At 55.4% G+C, this 19,680-nt stretch overlaps 7 protein-coding genes across 7 annotated transcripts; 5 read left to right on the top strand and 2 right to left on the bottom strand.

The window, feature by feature from the left end:
- Positions 1 to 2,143: 2,143 nt before the first annotated feature.
- Positions 2,144 to 3,005, bottom strand: BU26DRAFT_563214 (LamB/YcsF; the record flags this gene model as incomplete). Its single annotated transcript, XM_033833131.1, has 3 exons — positions 2,144 to 2,354; positions 2,406 to 2,825; positions 2,872 to 3,005. The coding sequence occupies 3 exons, from the start codon at positions 3,003 to 3,005 to the stop codon at positions 2,144 to 2,146; spliced, it is 765 nt and encodes a 254-aa protein (XP_033686276.1).
- A 142-nt stretch (positions 3,006 to 3,147) lies between these two features.
- On the top strand, positions 3,148 to 7,576 carry BU26DRAFT_517972 (uncharacterized protein). The gene is made up of 5 exons (XM_033828709.1): positions 3,148 to 3,492; positions 3,551 to 4,688; positions 4,741 to 6,041; positions 6,224 to 7,303; positions 7,365 to 7,576. The coding sequence occupies exons 1-5, from the start codon at positions 3,445 to 3,447 to the stop codon at positions 7,524 to 7,526; spliced, it is 3,729 nt and encodes a 1,242-aa protein (XP_033686275.1). The 5' UTR covers positions 3,148 to 3,444; the 3' UTR covers positions 7,527 to 7,576.
- Positions 7,577 to 8,543: 967 nt separating this feature from the next.
- On the top strand, positions 8,544 to 11,035 carry BU26DRAFT_603727 (uncharacterized protein; the record flags this gene model as incomplete). The annotated part of the gene is made up of 3 exons (XM_033835453.1): positions 8,544 to 9,532; positions 9,586 to 10,261; positions 10,312 to 11,035. 3 exons carry the CDS (start codon positions 8,544 to 8,546, stop codon positions 10,849 to 10,851), a joined length of 2,205 nt encoding a protein of 734 aa, XP_033686274.1. The 3' UTR covers positions 10,852 to 11,035.
- Positions 11,036 to 11,809: 774 nt separating this feature from the next.
- On the top strand, positions 11,810 to 12,658 carry BU26DRAFT_530179 (Nitroreductase; the record flags this gene model as incomplete). The annotated part of the gene is made up of 2 exons (XM_033830943.1): positions 11,810 to 12,100; positions 12,335 to 12,658. 2 exons carry the CDS (start codon positions 11,810 to 11,812, stop codon positions 12,656 to 12,658), a joined length of 615 nt encoding a protein of 204 aa, XP_033686273.1.
- Positions 12,659 to 13,059: 401 nt separating this feature from the next.
- BU26DRAFT_279570 (MFS general substrate transporter) lies at positions 13,060 to 15,476 on the bottom strand. The gene is made up of 3 exons (XM_033821494.1): positions 14,864 to 15,476; positions 14,495 to 14,701; positions 13,060 to 14,431 (listed from the first exon to the last, which is right to left on the bottom strand). The coding sequence occupies exons 1-3, from the start codon at positions 15,272 to 15,274 to the stop codon at positions 13,280 to 13,282; spliced, it is 1,770 nt and encodes a 589-aa protein (XP_033686272.1). The 5' UTR covers positions 15,275 to 15,476; the 3' UTR covers positions 13,060 to 13,279.
- Positions 15,477 to 17,021: 1,545 nt separating this feature from the next.
- BU26DRAFT_423814 (DUF1446-domain-containing protein) lies at positions 17,022 to 18,829 on the top strand (the record flags this gene model as incomplete). The annotated part of the gene is made up of 2 exons (XM_033823532.1): positions 17,022 to 17,127; positions 17,178 to 18,829. The coding sequence occupies 2 exons, from the start codon at positions 17,022 to 17,024 to the stop codon at positions 18,827 to 18,829; spliced, it is 1,758 nt and encodes a 585-aa protein (XP_033686271.1).
- Positions 18,830 to 19,067: 238 nt separating this feature from the next.
- On the top strand, positions 19,068 to 19,673 carry BU26DRAFT_563208 (uncharacterized protein; the record flags this gene model as incomplete). Its single annotated transcript, XM_033833130.1, has 1 exon — positions 19,068 to 19,673. The coding sequence occupies one exon, from the start codon at positions 19,068 to 19,070 to the stop codon at positions 19,671 to 19,673; it is 606 nt and encodes a 201-aa protein (XP_033686270.1).
- Between the last annotated feature and the right edge of the window lie 7 nt (positions 19,674 to 19,680).

Raw genomic sequence — 19,680 nt, 5'->3', positions numbered from 1 at the left:
CCAATGAAGCCCGGGTAAGCGGCATCGGAACCACGTACATAGAATCGAGGTATATAGACTCGGTCTGTCCGTTGTCTTCACCACCAAACAACCAAGCAAACCAACGACCTCGAAATTAATGCCTGCTCTCCTCCTTCTTCCAGACATCATCACTACCACAGTCCCCACCACGCCAATCATGCACCTCCACATACGCACTTCCCTCCCTCAACCTCCTCAGCACCCACGAGCCCAGCGCCAAACCCAGCGCCATCGTCCAATGCACACCGACGCTCTCGTACATAGGTCTTGCAGCTCGCACTATCCCGCCTGCAACCAAATACCGCGGTCATAGTAATACTCGCCAGTACGACGACGGCGGCGTGCTCACGTAGCTGTGTCGATGATGTGTAGTACTCGTAGGCATTAACATACGGTATCTAGCCGCCAGCACGACGGGAAAGGCGGAGCCCGGCGTGTATAGAGACGGAGCGATAGGTTGTGCAAGCGAGACCGGGAGCAACTGGGCGGTGGCGACGACGGGCCAGAGACGGAATTTAGGCGTGGTGTGCGCGCCGCAGGAGGAGAGACCCGTGGCGCTGAACGTGAAGGCCGTGGCGCTGAGGGCGCTGCTGCCTGTCGAAGCACGTAGCCGCCTATTCGCAGCGAGAAGACGCGGTATGTCGCCTTGAAGATGAGATGTAGTCGACGCCGGAGGGGATGCTGAAGAGCAGGATCTGGTGTCATCGGAGGACGAAGAAGCCGCGTAGGACTGACTGCGACGACGGGCTCTGTGGCTGGCGAGGAAGGTAGCGGAGAGGGGGGAGGACTTGCTTGAGCCAGCTAGCCGGAGGAAGTGGCCTGCTCATCAGCGTGCTGGGAGACTTTGAACCGGTTGCAGATGGAGACGTGGCGGAGCTGCTGGGTTTTCTTTCCAGTCTAGGAGTACGGCGTACACAGTAGTCGTAGAGAGGTTTTCGGCGACCGTCGCGGGACACGTGCTAGGCGCGTCTGGCGCGCTGTTGGTCTAGCTAGCTGTCTTCGGCGTCGGCCCAGGCTTAGAGAAGGGAGGGGGTCATCGTTGGCATCTGAGGCGCATTCGATGCGACGACTATGCGATCAGCTTCCGGTGGTGCGGGTGCGCTGGTGTGGTGGTGTTCCATCCAGGCTTTCTCTTGATGAGCATCCCGACTCTCGCGACACACTGCGGTTCTACTAAGCACCTTTCTCTTTCTCCGTCTCTTGTCCGCTGCAGTCATCTCAGCTCGGAGCCTGGGTTTACCCTGCCGTTGCGCCGGCGCAGGTGGTATTCGACTTCCTCCGCCAATCTCATTCCGTTCCATGTCTTTCCTAATCAATCCTCTGTCGAAACTGCATCTTTACCCCAACAAACGAGAACGCGGATTCAAGCAGAAAGAAAGCACCCAAATGCAGAGTTCCGGTGTTGCCGGATAGTTTTATGTTCAACGGGGACTCTATTTTCGCGCGTGTCGTGTACGTTGCGTTGACGTAAGGGTTACGAAAGAAAAGTCGCGTGCTCGCCCCTTTTTCCCGAAGGTATGATGTCGGTGTGCGGCCAGTAGTGTACCACGAGCGAGTTCGGAGCTATGCGAGTGCGGTTGGATCATATTTGTGGAGAGAAGCTTCAACACTAGAAATGGGCGAATGTAGAAACAATCTGGATGTCTGTGGAACGATGGGAGAGGGGCTCCATCCATGCCGTCAGTGCCATTAGCTGATCCGTGAAGCCATCCCCTTAGTCTCCGGGTGGCTCATTGTGCTTTAAATTGTTGATCGGTCTGGGACGAATGTGAGCAATGAAGACCAGGACATATAGGTGGTTGTGGTATGATAAATGTGTGGTGTTATTTGCGTTAGCGCGCATCATTACGGCTCAATGACGACGCAATTGCTGCTCGATGGTGAGTTTTGCAGAGCGGTGCTATGGCCGGGGGATCGGTGTCGGAAAGTCTGCGGAGTCTCCAGTGGCATCCGGGGAAGTTTATCAATGTGGAATATAAAGTCATTTGGTGGTACACGGTTCCACAGAAGGGTTAGCGCCCCGCCCCGGTAAAGAGAAGAGAATCAGGTCAGCAGGAAGCCCAGCGAAGGGCATGAGGGAACAAAGAAAAGCGGAAAAAAGATCATGGTGAACTTGGTCGATTCATGACGGGAAATGCTGCTTGTTGAACTCGTCTACGATTTGCCTTGCGGCGGTAACAATGTCGATGGCGCCGGGGGAGTCTGAATGGCAGCAGAGCGACACATGGTAGTCGCCGATGGGCAGCTCTAGTTCCTCGCCCGAGACTGCAGTGACTGACGCATTCTCGACCTGTGCTCGGACATGCTTCTTCGTCTCGTCTGGATGCCATGGCCTGGAGCACCTGTCAGTCCCGGTCGCGAGCGGAGAGCAAGGGTTGATATACTTCTTCTTCCGGTCAATCACTAGTGTCCTGTCCGCGTTGTATTTCACGTCTCCATAAAGTTCCGCCACGAACGGGAGTCCAAGCTCCTTTGCGACTTCCTCGTGTATGGTCCCCGCAAGTCCAAACACGGTTGTACCTTTCGGAACGGCTGAATACACGGCCCTACATGTTTCCTTGTCTCTATACATCATCGCGTATAGTATTCCGTGGGGTTTGACATGATGCAGTGGCATGCCCTCCGCATCCAGGAACGCCTTGAGCGCGCCGACCTGGTATCTGACTGCGGCCGTCAGTTCTTCCGGCGACATCTTGATCTCGCGGCGTCCGAAGCCTTGTATGTCCGGGAGGCCGGGGTGCGCGCCGACAGCGATGTTGTGTTTCTTGCAGGCACGAACAGTCTGCTGCATGATTAAGGGGTCACTGTAGGTGTTAGCCAAGCCCCAACCAAGAGCAGCGAGGAGCATACCCAGCGTGGAATCCACAGGCAACATTAGCATGGTCGATAAGCGGGATGAGCTCGTCATCCGGGCCGCACTTGAAGTTGCCATAGCCCTCGCCCAGGTCGACGTTGATTTTGACGGGATGCTTGATCGCAGGCATCGTGAAGATGCTCGCTCGATTCCACGATCCCTCAGGCCGAGCACACAGCCTCTGATATGGCTCGGCGGAATGACGGCGCCCAGGGCCCCCGTGTTATCGACCCCTCTCTCCTCCCACTCTTGACCCTACCCGCGATGACGTCTGCCCCAGCGCGCCCTCCCAACCAGGCAACTCCGTCGAGTCGACATCCCGGAATCGTCTGACAGGCGTCTCGGGCGGATCCAATCGCACGGTCCCCACGTGTTCCTCAGGCTTCCGTCACGATAGCGGCGAGCGGCAGAATGGAAGTCGGCGACGGGGGCGGGGTTCAGATACGCCAGCGGCTGCTGTGCGGCATCTGTCGGCCGGATACGGGCTGTGCACGATCCATTGTGCTATTTGAAGAGGGATTGAATACTCCTGGGTGGCACACTGAGAGGATATCGAGGATTGCGCGAGGATGGAGAAACTGAGGTCGCTGCTCGTTGCGAACCGAGGCGAAATCGCGGTTGGCTTGGCTCTCCCTATCGATCCCACACCCCAGCCCGCTGACATCGTGCTCACAGTGCCGCATCTGCAAGACCGCGAAGAAACTGAGCATCCGCACCATCGCAATCTATTCAGAGGCCGATTCGGCGTCACAGCATGTTCGCGAGGCCGACGAAGCTGTCCTGCTACCCGGCAGCAATGCGACGGCCTACACGGAGGAGAACGAGATCATCCGCATAGCGAAGGAGAAGAAAGCAGATGCGATCATCCCTGGCTACGGATTTCTATCCGAGAATGCGCACTTCGCACGTCTGGTGAAAGAGGCGGGGATTGTCTGGGTCGGGCCAGAGCCTGAAGCTATCGAAGAGTTTGGTGTCAAGCATGTTGCGCGAGGACTGGCTGAAAAGGCCAACGTGCCCATTGTACCAGGGACGAAAGGCCTAGTCGAAGATGAAGATGCGGCCGCGAAGGCAGCGGAGGGGATTGGATTTCCAGTGATGCTGAAGGCTACAGGTGGAGGCGGCGGCATGGGCCTGATCACCTGCAACAACGCCGACGAGGTACGCGAAGGCTTCCGAACGGTGCAATCGAGAGGGAAGACGCTATTCAAGAACCCTGGAGTCTTCATCGAGGCCTTCTACCCCGCCAGTCACCACATTGAAGTCCAGGTGTTTGGGAACGGACGGGGTGAAGCGATCCACTTCGGCGAGCGCGAGTGCTCCATCCAGCGACGACATCAAAAGGTCGTCGAAGAATGCCCAAGCCCGTTCGTGGAAACGCATCCCGAACTCCGGAAGCAGCTAGGGGATGCAGCTGTTCGACTCGCTGAGTCGATTAATTACGGCTCCGCGGGCACCGTTGAATACCTCGTGGATGACAAGTCGGGCGACTTTTTCTTCCTTGAGATGAACACACGACTGCAAGTCGAGCATGGGATCACCGAGCTTTGCTATGGCATAGATCTGGTAGAGCTGATGCTGAAACAGGCAGACGCTCAACTAGCCGGCAAAGGTGGCTTTGATGGGGAAAGCTTGAAGAAAATGCAGCCGACAGAGCCATCTGGGGTAGCGATTGAGGCCCGTATCTACGCTGAAAACCCACTCAAAGACTATGCTCCATCACCTGGTTTGCTACAGAAGGTACAGTGGAAGGACGTTCCGGGCAGCCGTATCGACACCTGGGTGTTCACCGGGTCACGCATCACTCCAAACTATGGTATGCTAGTATATACTTCTGTTACCCCAAGGTTCCAAACTAACCAAACCAGACCCTCTCATAGCAAAAGCTATGGTTCACTCCAAAACCCGCGATGACGCCATAGCGGGCATGAAGACCCTTCTCAATGAATCCTCCATATGCGGTCCACCGACCAATCTGGAGTTCCTCGCCGAGATCCTAGACGATCCAAAGTTCAAGTCTGGATGTACTCTGACTAGCTTTCTCAATGACTTCAAATACGTTCCGCATGCGATTGACGTGATATCGGCGGGCGCCTACACGCTTATTCAAGACCTACCCGGACGGCCTTCAGTAGGCAAGGGCATCCCGCATTCTGGGCCTATGGATCCTCTAGCTTTTCAGATCGCCAATATCCTGGTCGGCAATCCGCGGGGAAAGGAGGGCTTGGAGATCACGCTCAGCGGACCTGAACTGCGGTTTGTCGGCCCCGCCATTGTAGCATTATGCGGCGCACCTATGGAGGCGACATTAGATGCCGAGGAGTTCCCTATGTGGACAAGGGTCAAGATCGACGCTGGCCAGAAACTCAAGATTGGAAAGACGACTGGCGGCGGCTGTCGTTCCTACCTCGCAGTTTACGGTGGGTTCCCGGAGGTTGCCGAGTACTTCGGCTCCAAGTCAACTTCCCCGCTTGTTGCGATCGGAGGCTACCAGGGACGAGCGCTCGCTCCGGGTGACCTCCTCCGGACCGTCGCTGAGCTGCCGAAAGACTTCGAGCCGGTCTCTCTTCCCGAGCGTCTACGGCCGATTTACACATCGCACTGGGAAATAAAGGCCATGGTCGGCCCACACGACGAGGGCTATCTCTTACCCGAGGACATCGAAATGATATATAGTACAGAATGGAAAATCTCACACAACGCCTCGCGCAGCGGTATCCGCCTCGTCGGGCCTGTACCCAAATGGGCTCGAAAAGATGGCGGCGAAGGAGGCGCTCACCCCAGCAATCTCATCGAGTACGGATACCCTGTCGGCACACTGAACTGGACCGGCGATGATCCTTGCATCTTTCCCGTCGACTGCCCGAACTTTGGAGGCTTCGTGAGCAGCACGACGGTGATACGGGCGGAGTGGTGGAAGTTGGGTCAGTTGAAGGCGGGGAACACGTTGAGGTATGTGCGCGTGAGTCTGAAGGATGCGCTGAAGAAGAGAAAGAGGAATGATGCTTTTCTGGATAAGGTAGAGGAGGCGATAAAGAAAAGGGACGGGTTTGATGAGATTGAGAAGTTACAGGCGTGCCATGTTGACTTCCATGAGGATGATATCGGGAAGGCGATTGTGTGGGAGAAGGAGGGGGATGAGCACATTCCTTCGGTGAGGTATCGACAGGTACGTTTGCTTCCCATTCTCTTGCGCCGTTGTTTTAGTCATACGACGTGGTGGATGTATTCATGACAAAAAGGGCTCGGAATCCCTTCTGGATGAGCTGTTCCAGCTCGTTGACTCTGGTTAAGAGGGCGGCTTCAAACAGGGCCACCATCTCCCGACGGAGCATTTCTAATGACTGATAGGGCGGCGACGACCATCTCCTCGTTGAGTACGGCAATGAAGCGTTCGACCTCAACCACCGCTGCCGCGTCACAGCGCTCGAAAACGCTCTCAACTCCTCCTCCACGCCCACGATTATCAAAGACAACCTCATGAACACCGTCGGCTGCTGCACAACACTGCTTATCTACTACGACGGCTCCAAGCTCCCGCGCGAAGATCTCGTTGCTCACCTACAACACCTGGAAACTCAACTCGGCGATCTGCGCACCGCCAAGGTACCCACACGCCTCTTCAAGCTCCCAATCTCCTTCGAATCAAAACTTCAAACCGAAGCCACAGAGCGCTACATGACGAACCAGCGACCCCACGCGCCCTACCTGCCAGACAACCTGGCTTTCGTAGCAAAGAACAACGCCTTCACGCCCGAGCATCTCAAGAAGATCTACCTAGCCGGCGAGTTCATGGCCGTAGTCGTCGGCTTTTTCTGCGGCAACACTGTCTCCCTACCAGTCGACCCTCGCCAACGCATGTCCTGCCCCAAGATGAACCCCAGTCGCGTCTTCACGCCCGAGGGAACTGTTTCCTGGGGCGGCTCTTGCATGTCCATCTACCCCGTCGACTCACCCGGCGGGTACCAAATGACGGGCCGCACGGTCCCGTGCTGGGACTACTACGGCTATAAATCCGGCTTCTCCTCCCAGCGGCCTTGGCTGTTCAAAGACTTCGACATACTAACGTACTATCAAGTCGAGGAGCACGAGCTCGATGACCTTTTAGCCAAGTGGCGAACGGGCACGTACGACTTCGAGTTCGTGGATATCGAATTCGATATGGGCGAGCACAACCAACTACTGCAGAATACAGCGGAGGAAGTTAAGAGCATTAGGGAACGACAGGCCAAGGCGCAGGAGGAGATGGTGCGGGCGGAGAAAGAGAGTCTGGAGCGGTGGAGGAGGGAGAAGGCGGAGAGCGGCGTGGATGAGGGGACGGTGGAGAGGCTGCTGGAGGAGGAGGGCGTTGTTGGCGTGGAGGCTCCCGTCGATGCTAATGTGTGGAAGGTGGAGGTTGGGGAGGGGGAAGAGCTGGGCGAGGACACGGTGGTAAGTCAAGTCATCGCGCTACGCACTTCGCTGTTAATGTTACTGATGATTGTTTACGCAGATTGTTATCCTGGAAGCTATGAAGCTTGAGATCGCGGTTAAGACGCCGGATGCCGTTAAGGAATCTTTGGAGAATGGGAAGGTTGTACTGGAGAAGATGTTGGTTAAACCCGGGGATACGGTGCAGGCGGGTTCGCATCTGGCCTTGCTGAGGAAAACGTAGGGTTACATACACTCAACTAGTTACTTCATCTTTGAACAACTCCCTCCGGCGGTCAACAATTGTTACACATCCTCCGGTGACGGGCTTGGCTGAGCTTTGCATCGGGTCTAATTATGGATCTGGTAGTGTGGTAGGTGCGTCCCATACCTCTCTCTACTCGCTCCAGACAACAAACTCACCACTCTCCACCGCCCCTACCTCACCATTCACCACTCTTTTGATGGGCTATCTCAATGCCCAAGAGGAGGCGCAGCCTCGCCTGACGCTTATCGATACACAGCCGTCATACTGTAGGACAGCGGTGCCACGACGTCGGGGCGGGGACGTGCCACAGCTGATCCATTTCAGGCTGCATTCGTCCTACGACTTGCCAACACCTTCATGGGGCCGGCATTCATAACCTGTGGTTTTGTTTGCCATATGATCTTGAGCAGCACAGGGAGGCGTGTTCCCGTGCTAGCCACCTACCTTTCTCTCTGCCAACACTCTCGCTACTTCTCTTTCTCCTTTCCAAGACTACCATCACAGCCACTCACGATTCAAAGCCGCTGAAGGCTACGAGATGGGCGACACTGCATTTTGGGCCCCACGCTATCGAAAGCGCGCGATACGCCACTGCGACACAGAACGGTCAGCCTAGTAGGACGACCGATTGATCGCCAACAACTATGTCGACTTTTGTCCACATAGCCAGGAGGCAGACTTCAGCTTAGCCGGAAGACGGGTTGTTCATATATTTCTTACGCCGGATTTCGTTCGCGCGGTCGCATTGTACTCCTTCGAGGTCAGCCTTGTCCCAGGGAGCAGACCGCCTGCGCTGAGTATTCAAGCATAAAATGATCCCCGGCCGAAGGAAAACACAGAGAGAGGCTTTACGTCCGCCAATATCTTTTCCACAGCCTTCAGGCTCTGTCCACTCTCCTCTGTACAGAACTCGGTTCAGCTCGTTAAAAGCCTTTCGGGCCCCTTTTCCACCCTCCGAAGTCATTACTTCGATAACTTCCCACCAGCCCCATCATGAGCAGCAACTTGGGCGTTCCTGTCGAGCCGCAGGTGTATATTGGTACCTGGACCAACTGGTCTCGTGGCAAGATCCTCGGTGCGACGCTCACCCTCACGCAAGTAAACGGCAGCTTCCTGATCGCCTTCCTTGCCTTGTTCGTGTCCTTTGCTGGAACGAGCTTCTTTCGCCTCACATGTTTCGCGCTTCATCACATCTTGTCTTCGAGGAACCCAGAGGATGACGTCTACCACCAACGCCAGGCCATTCTGCGGAACTCCGCTAGTGGATCGAATGCTTTCTGCTCGCTATCGTCTCTATTGTGGTCCCATCGACACCAAACCAAACAGGAGACGCACCCGTTCAAACGCGTTGCACCTCTTCTACTCCATGCTGCAGTCACAATCGGAGCGTTTGCTGTTGCTGGTATCTATTCCTCAAGAATTACAGCACTCACCGGAGACGAGGTCTTGGTACATAGCCCTGAGAATCTAACTGGGGGGAATTACTCCTTCGAAGACGAGTTCACTCTCTACTGGCCCTTCATGTCTACCAGGATCAACGCCTTTGCCAATTACGCTCAAGACTGCTACTCCGACGGAGAGACGAAGGCAGCCGCCTGCAAGATGTTTATGAAGCCACAGCTTCCTCGTCAAATTGATATGAATGCTGCATGCCCGTTCGCGTCTAGTCTGTGTCGGACGAACACCGGAAACGTTCGGATCGATACAGGATTTTTGGACAGCCACCATGATCTCGGGTTCAATGCTCCAGAATCAGACCGTTTCAGTTTCCGACACGTTCTTCAATGCGCGCCTCTAACTACCGAGGGATATGTCAGACACGCGAATTACTCTAGTGATTCTGTCTCGCTTCCATTCTCTCTATACTACTATGGACCGCTCAACCTCGGGAGCAATGTCACCAACTATACGCACGCTCAACAGACCCAGACGAAAGAGCTTGCTGGCATGGAATGGTCTTCGTTTGCTCGTTATAGCATTCTGTATGTCAATTCGTCCTATGGAAAGCAGTCAATTATCTCGCTGACTATGTCAGGTCGGTTTATGCGCCCTCGCTCAGCACAAATTCAACAAATGCTTGGGACCCCATTGAAGGACTTAGAGGCACCAACTCTGATGTAACCCTTACGTTTTTAACTGCCAGGAACATATATTATAGCAAACCGGTAGATGATTACTGGTTCTCGGCACATCAACACTGGAAGGATGTTCGTACGGCATACTCTGAGCCAATCCCTTCGTACAATGCCGACGAAGCGGCTTCTCCACTCGGCTGCACCACCCAAGTCCAATTTTGCCTTGGGTCAAGAACAAAAACTCCACTCTGCTCGCCATTGGAAGGACTCATCGACCTTTTCCAGGAAGATGGCGCCACCAATACTACTTTCGCGTTTTCAGAGCCTACAACTGAGGCCCAAACAAACTTCACAAGGGCCTTTCAGAAGAAGTTCCTGGGGGCAACAGCACTTCCCACAGTCCTCCAAATCTTAGGCGGCGAAATCCTCCAGGCAAGGTTCAGTCTCCATGCGACCTTTCAAGTCGGGTTGCCGGACGACCAGTGGAAAACGGAGGTCAAGCAGTGGTCCGCTATTCTACTGGCCGCTCTTCAGGAGAGCATATTGGATTGGGCCACGGGGCCATCCGACGAGCGCTTGATTACCTATCTCCCGCGTCCGAAAAACGACCAGGAGAAATTCTTCGCTCAAAACTTGGTACGTTGCGAAAGTCATTGTGGATAGGGATGTTCTAACAGGACGGCTAGAAAATTCGCAGCACCGCGCACGCTAACTTTTCTATACTCGGCCTCTGCATTACGTTCGGTGTTGGTGGCTTGATTCTCTTAACCGAAGCTATCCTCGAATGCGTGTACGTCCGGCTCCTCTGGAAAGGGCGCGACTTCCATCAATATCCGCGTCTCGAGTGGTGCCTCAACGGGACGCTGCAGCTCCAGCGTCTCGCGCATGAACAGCTTGGGTACGGCAAGTGGACCCGCTGCGATGAAGGCGTCCCGTTCCTCGAGGACGACACCAAACTGGCTACTGTGGATCTGGAAAACCCGAAGCATCCGATGCTGAAAGCGAAAGAGGATAACAGTGCGTGCGGGAGTGAGTCGACAATGAGCGGCAAGGGAAGTGCTACGCAGATTGAAATGGCTCCGAATGGTGCAGCGCCATCTGGGGATACTCACCAGGCCTCCGGCGGATCCTCCGCTGAACAAATCGGTGGCAATAACAGTCCACGTCCCGTCGGCGGCCTTGAGATGGTTAGCGCTCCGCTTTCGCCGGTCTCACTGGCCACTTAGCAGATAGGGGAGGAGATGGAGAGGCTTGTAAGGAGATGGGGAAGGTTGAATTTTGGAAGGGGAGGTGCGGGAGTGGGCATTTGGGCGGGTATTTGCTAGGGGGGTGTAGAAATAAACACGGTGTGGAGGAAATAGAAGATCGGAAAGCCCTCTTGAAGGAATTCAGTGGATGATGTTTGGGCTTTCGGAGTGGAAGCTGAAGGATATAGCAGCCGGAGATAGCGGAGATGGTTCGGAGATCGGAGACTCATCCAAATTCGCATTTTCGCTGCAGAATTTCGCCATCTGTTTTCAGCATTCGGCTATTCTTAAATAAGGAGATATCAGCATATCTTACGCCTGTGTAGATGCAGGGTAGCGGATTTGTTCGCCATCGCGGCGCATTTCCGCTCCCTTGTGGAATCGGTTAGAGGATTTGTTAAGCAGTCGGCACTCACACCATCCGTCCCGGAGCGATCTTACGAACCTCTCCCTACCAGAGATCCACATCATATCCCGCGCAGCCTTATCATCCACAGCTTTGAAATGCCGCCTCTGAGCAAGCCGCCATCACTTGCTCCGGACCCGAAGCCGCCAGAACATTCGCCCACCTAGACCCCGTCGTCGCGCCATGCCCGCCGTCGGCACAAAATCCCTGCTCGCCGGACTCATTGCGGGTCTCTGCCTGGGCCTTTTCTTGCAACAAGCAGCCCTCGTCTACTTGCCGAACTCGTCGCCTGTCGCAGAAGGAAGCCTTGGATCCGAGCCGCCGCACCACTTTCTACTCTCATTCGACGCCATGCTGAGAAATTCCTTACAAATGGCCAGACAGGCGGTACGGGCCGGCGGGTTCTTAAAAAGCGGCAGAGTCGCGCCGTCTTCTCTACCGCAGCACCAAGCGACTTCGATTGCAACGACTCCTACCATCGCTTCTTCTTCTTCGACGTTTTCGACTTCCACTCCAGCAGCAGCGGCAAATATGGCGTCCCAGAAGCCCTTCCTCCAGGCCGTCAAGGAGCGCCGCACCTACTACCAGCTCAACAAGGAGGCTCCCATCTCCGACGCCGCCATCACCGACATCGTCAAGCAGGCCGTCACGCACGTGCCCTCGTCCTTCAACTCGCAGTCGGCCCGCCTCGTCGTGCTGCTCAACAAGGAGCACGACACCTTCTGGGACATGGTGCTCGAGGTGCTGAAGCCCATGGTGCCCGCGGAGCAGTTCCCGCAGACGGAGCAGCGCGTCGGCGGCTTCAGGAAGGCGTATGGAACGGTGAGTCTACCCTTTTTCTTTGCTTTCTTGATTGATTGAGTGGCGTGCACATTCTGGGCGGTGGTGGGGTGCGAAGATTCGAGAAGGTGCTTGGTGCGTGTTTCGCATCATGAGCTCAGGAGAGCTTCGTACTGCCCCACCAGCTCATGCAAGCTCCACCACCACCGTCATCCCTCGTGCCACATCCGAAACCACCCCTGTCCCAACCACACCAACTAACCCCCCGCCTCACAGATCCTCTTCTTCGAAGACCCGGCCCCCGTCGAAGCCCTGCGCAAAGCGTTCCCCATCTACGCGCACCACTTCGGCGACTGGAGCGAGCACACATCCGCCATGCACCAGTTCGCGCTGTGGGTCGCGCTGGAGGCCGAGGGCTTCGGCGCCAACCTGCAGCACTATAACCCGCTCGTCGACCAGAAGGCCCAGGAGCATTGGGGCGTCCCGCTCGAGTGGAAGCTCAGGGCGCAGCTGGTGTTTGGGGGGCGCGCGGGCGAGCCCGGGGAGAAGGAGGTCAAGCCGCTGGAGGAGAGGGTGTTTGTGCATGGGGCGAAGGAGTAGAGGGGTTGTGTGGTGTTTAGCGAATTGAATCGAATTGAGGGTTTAATGTGTCTGATGTGGCCTTTTTTTTTGGTGTACTTCGTCGTTATGTGGGCGATGGGGACGGGTTCAGCTTCCTTCCTCTTTGATCTCCCGTAAAATCCCCTTACGTTGACACCCTCCCACACAGCACCGAAACCCATCCTGCGACTGGACTGCTAATCTTGCACGAGCTGAGCCCAAGCCCACGTAACTGACGAAAGCTCTCACTTCTTTGCTTCGAAACCCAGGCGCAAATCCACACCACCTGTGCCACGATGGTAGAATGGACGACACGGCCGCCACATGATTAGTGCGGATGCGATCTGGCGCTACTGCACTGCACTGCGCTGCTTATCCCGAGCCGAGATAGCTGCACATGAGGTCTGGGGTGGGAGCGCGAGGCTGAAGGTCAGCGCGGGGATTGTGTTGGGCCGGCACGCCTTTCATCCTTGCATCTCATCTCATGCGTAACGCTGCTTTGTATCGTACAATGCGTATGTATCTTGCCACCACTTCCCCAACCGGGGCTTCATGTATCCATCAACCTCCTCCCATCTCCTCCAGGTAATCCCCTTAAAATCAAAAGCCAATAGTCCTCAATCACACTCCCTGGCGCTGCTGGCTCGCAAAACTCAGCCCCCTCATCACACTGCCTCTCCTCCCGCCTGGCACCGGTCCACCATGCACAATAGAATTATGCCGCGAGCCATACGCACCAGGCAGCGCACTGACTCGCCTCCCGCCAGTCTCCTGCCTGGCCGCACTCAGCTGCTGTGCGAACGGACTTCTCTTCCTCAGCACAGGGCCCTTCCAGTAGATGACGTACACGGCGGCGACCAGCACAGCCGCGATGCAGAACAGGATCGTCGAAGCGTAGGCGAGGTGGTTCGGGTCTGACGAGTTGGGGATGTTCTGGAAAAAGGGCGTTGCGGGGAGCGTGAGAATGCCAGCGAGGAAGTCGCGCGACCAGCCGTTTCCACCTGTCGCTGAGGCAGAATACGGCCCGTATGCGCAGATCATGTAGTCAATGGTCGCCATATAGATGGCGTAGTTCGCGATACCGATGATGGCGGCGAAGACCATGGAGCCAATCCAGTGGATTGGCGGGCCGGTAGACGTCCACGCGAAACCGATGAGCCCGATCGGCAGACACGGCGCCGTGTACAAGAGCCACCAGAGCCGAGACTCGTACTGTGCGATTTCGTCGTCGGGCTTCTCGTGGCGCTCCTTGATGTTACGCTTGATGGCTGGGATGAACGAGAACCACGCGAGGAAGTAACCGACGCCGATGGAGCAGAAGGCGAGTCCGATGGCGAAGGTGGCAAAGTCCCACTGCTTGTAGACGAGCGCGAAGGACTGGATGAACATGAAGACAAGCGCGTCGGAGAAGCCGGAGAGCAGGGAGAGGACGAGCACGATGGGCTCGGTGAGGAACATGCGGAAAGGTCGGATCCAGGTGACGAGGATTTCGCGCATGGAGAAGCGGTCTTTAAAGGCAGTGAGCTCGTTGGGGCCCCAGACGTTGACGGGCTTGCCGTTCTTCTCGCCCTCCTTGCGCCGCTTCTTCGCAATCTTGTCCATCATGACGGTCGAACGGGTTTCTGGCACCATCACTGCATGCATGAGTTGAACGACACCACCAAAGATGAGCTGGATCCAGATGTTCCAGCGCCATGGGCAGAACTCTTCGACGAATCCACCTACGACGGGTCCAAGGATTGAGCCGCCGACTGACGAGAAGACGATGAATGCCTACATGAAACGGCGGTTAGCGATCCGATGATGCACGGCTATAGTGGGAGGGCTTCGACTTACAACAGCGTATTGCTGCGTGTCAGCTTCCCACATATCAGCGACCATGCCAAGGGTCACTGAACCGCCAGCCGTCGACAGGCCACCTAATGCGCGGAACGCCAGGATGGTGCCGAAGTTGGGCCCGACGCCCACGGGAATTTGCCAGATGTTCACGAAGAACATACTGAGCTGAAGGATTGGCCATCTGCCGATTTCCTCACTCCACGGCTAGAGAGTCGAATTAGCTATATATTCACTTCGGCCGAAAAAAAATTAAGAACGCCCATTTGGAAAGGCGTTGTAACGGGGTGGGTTGGAATGATAAAGGGTGGGCTTGAAAGAGCGGCTTGGTCCACTGGAACGAAAATGGGAACGAGAAGAAGTACATACCGCCCAAAGTTCGCATCCGAAGGCGTACGTGATGAGGAATATCGCAGCGCCTAACCGCGCAACCTGCTCGCTAACACCGTACTCCTCCGATATTCCTCCAATGGCGTTCGAGTATAGCGAAGTGTTGAAGTTCATCGAGACCTGGACCAGGAAGACAACGCTCAAGATCATCCATTTCTTCCACTTTGGGAAGGAGAATCCCAGCTCGTCGTAGCAATCCTCTTCCGTGATCTCATAGCGATCGTACGTCCCGTACTTTTCGTAAAACTTGCGGTCCTCGTCGCTCGCTCCAACGCCATTGGTCAGGTTCTCATGGTGTGTCTCGAGGTCGGAGGTGTCGTCCTTCTTTTCCGTTCCCGCGATGCTGTTGTTGCTGTAGTCCGGGTTGTTGAAGGAAACTCGTTCCGCCATGGCTGCTGGGGTAGGTATAGGCTACGAACCGTTGGGCAGGAAAATGAGTATGAAGGAAACCCGACGTCAAATATAAAGCGACCCGCGGAATCCTAGCGTGGTCGAGTGGAGAGGCAAAAGAAAACTCGACAGTGCGACTGGACATACTAGCCGATAAATATGGGTCCCCCAGAGGCTTCGTGCGAGCTATGGTATGCTGAAGGTGATATTTCGTCATCGCACAGTTCCTTGCTGACACTTATCGTGCACTGCGCCGCCGGAAGGGCTCAAACGCGCCTGCTCGCGTGCGTCACAGCCTGTCATGGTCGAGCAGAGGGTGCGGCGATAAGTGGGTCGTGGGCACGAGCCGGGTTGACCCAACCGCCACAGCTCCTTCAGCATCATCGCGCATGCTGTCTTGCTCCTTCAAAATCCGGGGAAGGCGTCAGCATTTGCGTATGCGGGGTTTCGCTGATTTCTCATCGCGATTCTGTGTGTGTAAAATATCGTCAGATCGTAAGCCGTTGGTGCGATGCCCAAGACATTTCGGCGAGGGCCACAAGCTTCGCGATTGTCGTTCGCCAAGCGCGCCTCAAAGCTTTTCGCGCGGCATGGGCAATGTTGCTTGTGCCCGATGTCTTCAAGTTCCATCCATGACATCATGCCCGTGCTGACCCTTGCAGCGCGATCGACTCGCGGGCGGATTACCGTTTTCGGATTATCCGGAAACATCGTTGAACTTTGCTGAAGTCCACCTGAGAAACAGCTCACCGGATAGTCCCCTTGAACAGCGACGCTCTCTCATGCTGTGCGCAACTCGTGACCGTGTCCAACGACCGATTAGTGCTGACCGTAAGCGGCTCTCGTGTGTAGCGATGTAGCGACGATCTCATCGGTACAATTGTCGATCTTTGAACTGCAAGGCCACCAGTGCGGGCGGACCGGAAGCCACACCGCGATGCATAAGTCCGACGGCTCCGAGTACGACGGTGGTATTACCGGTCTGTAGAATCCACGGGATGCGGGGTACAGGTTTACCTCTCATCGTGAGCCCCAGATATGGGAGGGCTTGGACGTGCCCATGACCACGGCTCCATCTTCTATTCGATCCCTGTATGTGTGTCCATACCGAAGGTAGCTTTATGGGCAAGGAGTGAGCATGTTGTAGGAGGTCTCGCAGACGGCAGAAGTTTGTTGAGCGGCGGCGACTTGTTCATAGGTCGAGCACCTTTCACGGGGTCCTACGGGCTTAGGCGTATCAGCGTACAATGAGATAAGTGTTTCGTATTCAAGTCCGTTGATAGGAGGTCGAATATGGTCAGGATAAGAGTCGTGAATTCGACGGAGGACGTTGGACGACTTCGGAAATGGCAGAGTCTGATCCGGCGCTAGCCGGATTAGAACTAGCCAGACTTCCCCACGTTCCTCGGCTTCAGCGCTGACATCCTCATCGCGACTCCGCAACTCCAGGCTTGCCTTCCGCTCGCCGAGGTATCGCAACAATGGACGCCATCCACTCCTCCCGAGCTTCTATGCTCCTTCAAGGCCTCACTCTCCGCGGTAAACTTCTCAAATCCCAGGAGCTGTGTGAGGAAGAGGTCCAGCCTCCCTGAGCGACCCACCATGGCCGCCAAACGCGCGATCCGAATTGCTGGTAGGTATTCTGGCTGAGTATATCTCTGCACAGTGGGATGAGCTATATGCATGTGAGCAGCGCTGAAATGATTAATCAGGATGTTCCGGCTCCACGACCGACCGCCGAAATGCGATGACGCTGCTCGCTTCGAACTACAAGAACGACCCGATAGACGTATTGGCCGGTGACTGGATGAGCGAGGGCAATATGACTGTGAGAGCTGGAACAAAGATCAATGGTCGGGTTCCCTGCGACACCACCCCGGCCGTTACTGACGGCATCTCGTAGGCCAAGTCGACGCGTATGAACCAACCTTCCTCGAAGCTCTCGAGCCCGCACTGCCTTATATCGCCAAGTACCGCATCAAAGTCGCCATCAATGCAGGCGCCTCCGATACGAAGAAGCTACATGAGGTGGTCGCCAGAATGGTCAAAGCGAAAGGCCTGGACCTCAGCATCGCGTGGATATCCGGAGACGAAGTCCTGCCGCATCTGCTTGAGACGCAGAAGCGCGGGGATTCGCCATTCGAGAACATCTGTACTGGCGAGAGATTAGGAGACTGGCAGTTTGAAAGCATGTACGCCCAAGCATATCTTGGTGGACTTGGGATTGCAAAAGCTTTCGAGAGAGGCGCGGATATAGTTGTGTGTGGGCGTGTGTCCGACGCAAGCCCCGTGATAGGGGCTGCGTCCTGGTGGCATAACTGGAAGCGCTCTGATCTGGATAAGCTGGCCAATGCTTTTGTTGCTGGACACCTTTCCGAATGCTCGTCCTACAGCACGGGCGGGAATTACACTGGCTTCAAAGACCTCGAATGCCTTGGCTGGGAGAACATCGGCTACCCCATCGTCGAAATATCGACCTCCGGCGAAGTCATCGTTACAAAGAACAAAGGATCTGGAGGTGAAGTCTCCGTCGATACGCTTACCTCGCAATTTCTCTACGAGATTCAAGGACCGTGGTACTTCAACTCGGACGTCACTGCTATTCTGGACGACGTATCCTTCGAGCACATCTCTACCAACCGTGTCGCCTTACGAGGGATCAAAGGCGCACTACCCCCGCCTACTACAAAGGTCGGTATCACCGCGAAGCCGATATACCAAGCTGAAATGCACTGGTTCATCACGGGGCTTGATGCTGCCTCCAAAGCACGTATGATCGAGCATCAGATCCGTGCGCTCATGGCCCCTCACATTCAGAACTTCTTGCACCTTTCATTTCAAACGATCGGCTCCGTCCCAGAAAATCCTACAAATCAGAATGCCGCAACCGTTGATTTCAGAGTCATTGCGCAGGCTCGCAAGGCGGAACATCTAGCACCAGCCAAGTTCGTACGGCCATGCATCGACCCAATAATGTGTGCTTATCCAGGCGCAACTCCACACCTCGATCTACGACAGGCATTCCCGAAAGAAGTGTTTGAGTACTACGTCACGCTGCTTCCGCAGTCGGTCATTTCTCACCAAGTACATCTCAGCACGGACGAGGTCATCGATATACCGCCACCGTCGGAAACGAGAACATATCCCAAGAACCAACCTACCCAAGATACTACCGCGAAAAAGTTCGACCTCGCATCGTTTGGTGCTACGGTCCGCGCACCACTTGGGACAATAGTACACGCACGCTCTGGCGACAAAGGTTCGGACTGCAACGTAGGATTTTGGGTGCGCCATGCCGATGAATATACGTGGCTGCAGAACCTCCTTTCCACGGAATTCGTCAAGCAGCTTCTTGCGGACGAATACAAAGGAGGCAGGATTGAAAGATGCGAGTTCCCGGGCCTAAAGGCGGTACACTTTCTGTTGAAAGATCACTTGGATAGAGGAGTTAGTTGTACCCTCAGTGTGGACTTCTTAGGGAAGAACTGCGCGGAGTATTTGAGGGCGAGGATGGTGGATGTGCCGTTGAAGTTCTTGGCTAGAGGGAGGATTTGAGTGCCAAGATATGTTGACTCGAAGAGTAGTCATGAACCGATGAGTCCAACAGGCGGAATCATATCAAGGTGTATGTGTCATCTCTGCGCCACATCCACATATTTAGTAGCCCTTGACCGAAGCAACACACATCACTGCTAAACATCAAACTTCAGCCATCAAACGACCGAATACTATCACCCTATCGCCCCTCGCGCTTTCTCACAGGCACGCCTTTCGGCGACACTTGCGCTGCGACATGAACACCATACTAGAGCCTTACGACCTTGTCGCAACACGTTACCACATCCACATCGCTTTCCAACCCTCAGATAGCGGCAGACCATCGTACCCATCAGCCGTCCACGCCGAGAATACACCCGGCGGCCCAGCGCCACCGCGCAAGACCCTAAAGATGCGCTGGCAGGCATGCAAGGAGAAGCACTGGCGCGAAAAGACGCACGAACCGGGCCATCATTATTGGCAGCTAATTGTAATGGAGTGGTCCAGCGATAACGACGAGCAAGTCAAGGCACAAGCCAAGGAGATCCGGAGCGCCGCAGAGGCACGAGGCGAGAGGGTCCCTGGAAAGAAGGAAGCGCTTGCGATGGCGCGGTTGGTGCGTTGGGTGCATGGCAGGACGAGTGTCTCATCGGACTATGCTTCGAATCCATTGGCTTTCCTTAAGAATTCTGTAAGCGAGGATACCAAAGAGGTCCATGTATGGTCTGAGAACACTGGAAATCGTCGGTTCGAAGCGTCCGTCTTCCGCGAACTGGGCCAGGATAGCCCTATTGCCACGGCAGTTGGGAGCAATCACTTCGAAGCAATTCAGAAGCTGTGGGGATATCTTAGACCAGGGTAATCGCCTA

Source organism: Trematosphaeria pertusa, assembly GCF_010094035.1.
Source record: "Trematosphaeria pertusa strain CBS 122368 unplaced genomic scaffold BU26scaffold_5, whole genome shotgun sequence".
NCBI lineage: Eukaryota > Fungi > Ascomycota > Dothideomycetes > Pleosporales > Trematosphaeriaceae > Trematosphaeria > Trematosphaeria pertusa.
This window is presented reverse-complemented; position numbering and strand designations above follow the sequence as displayed.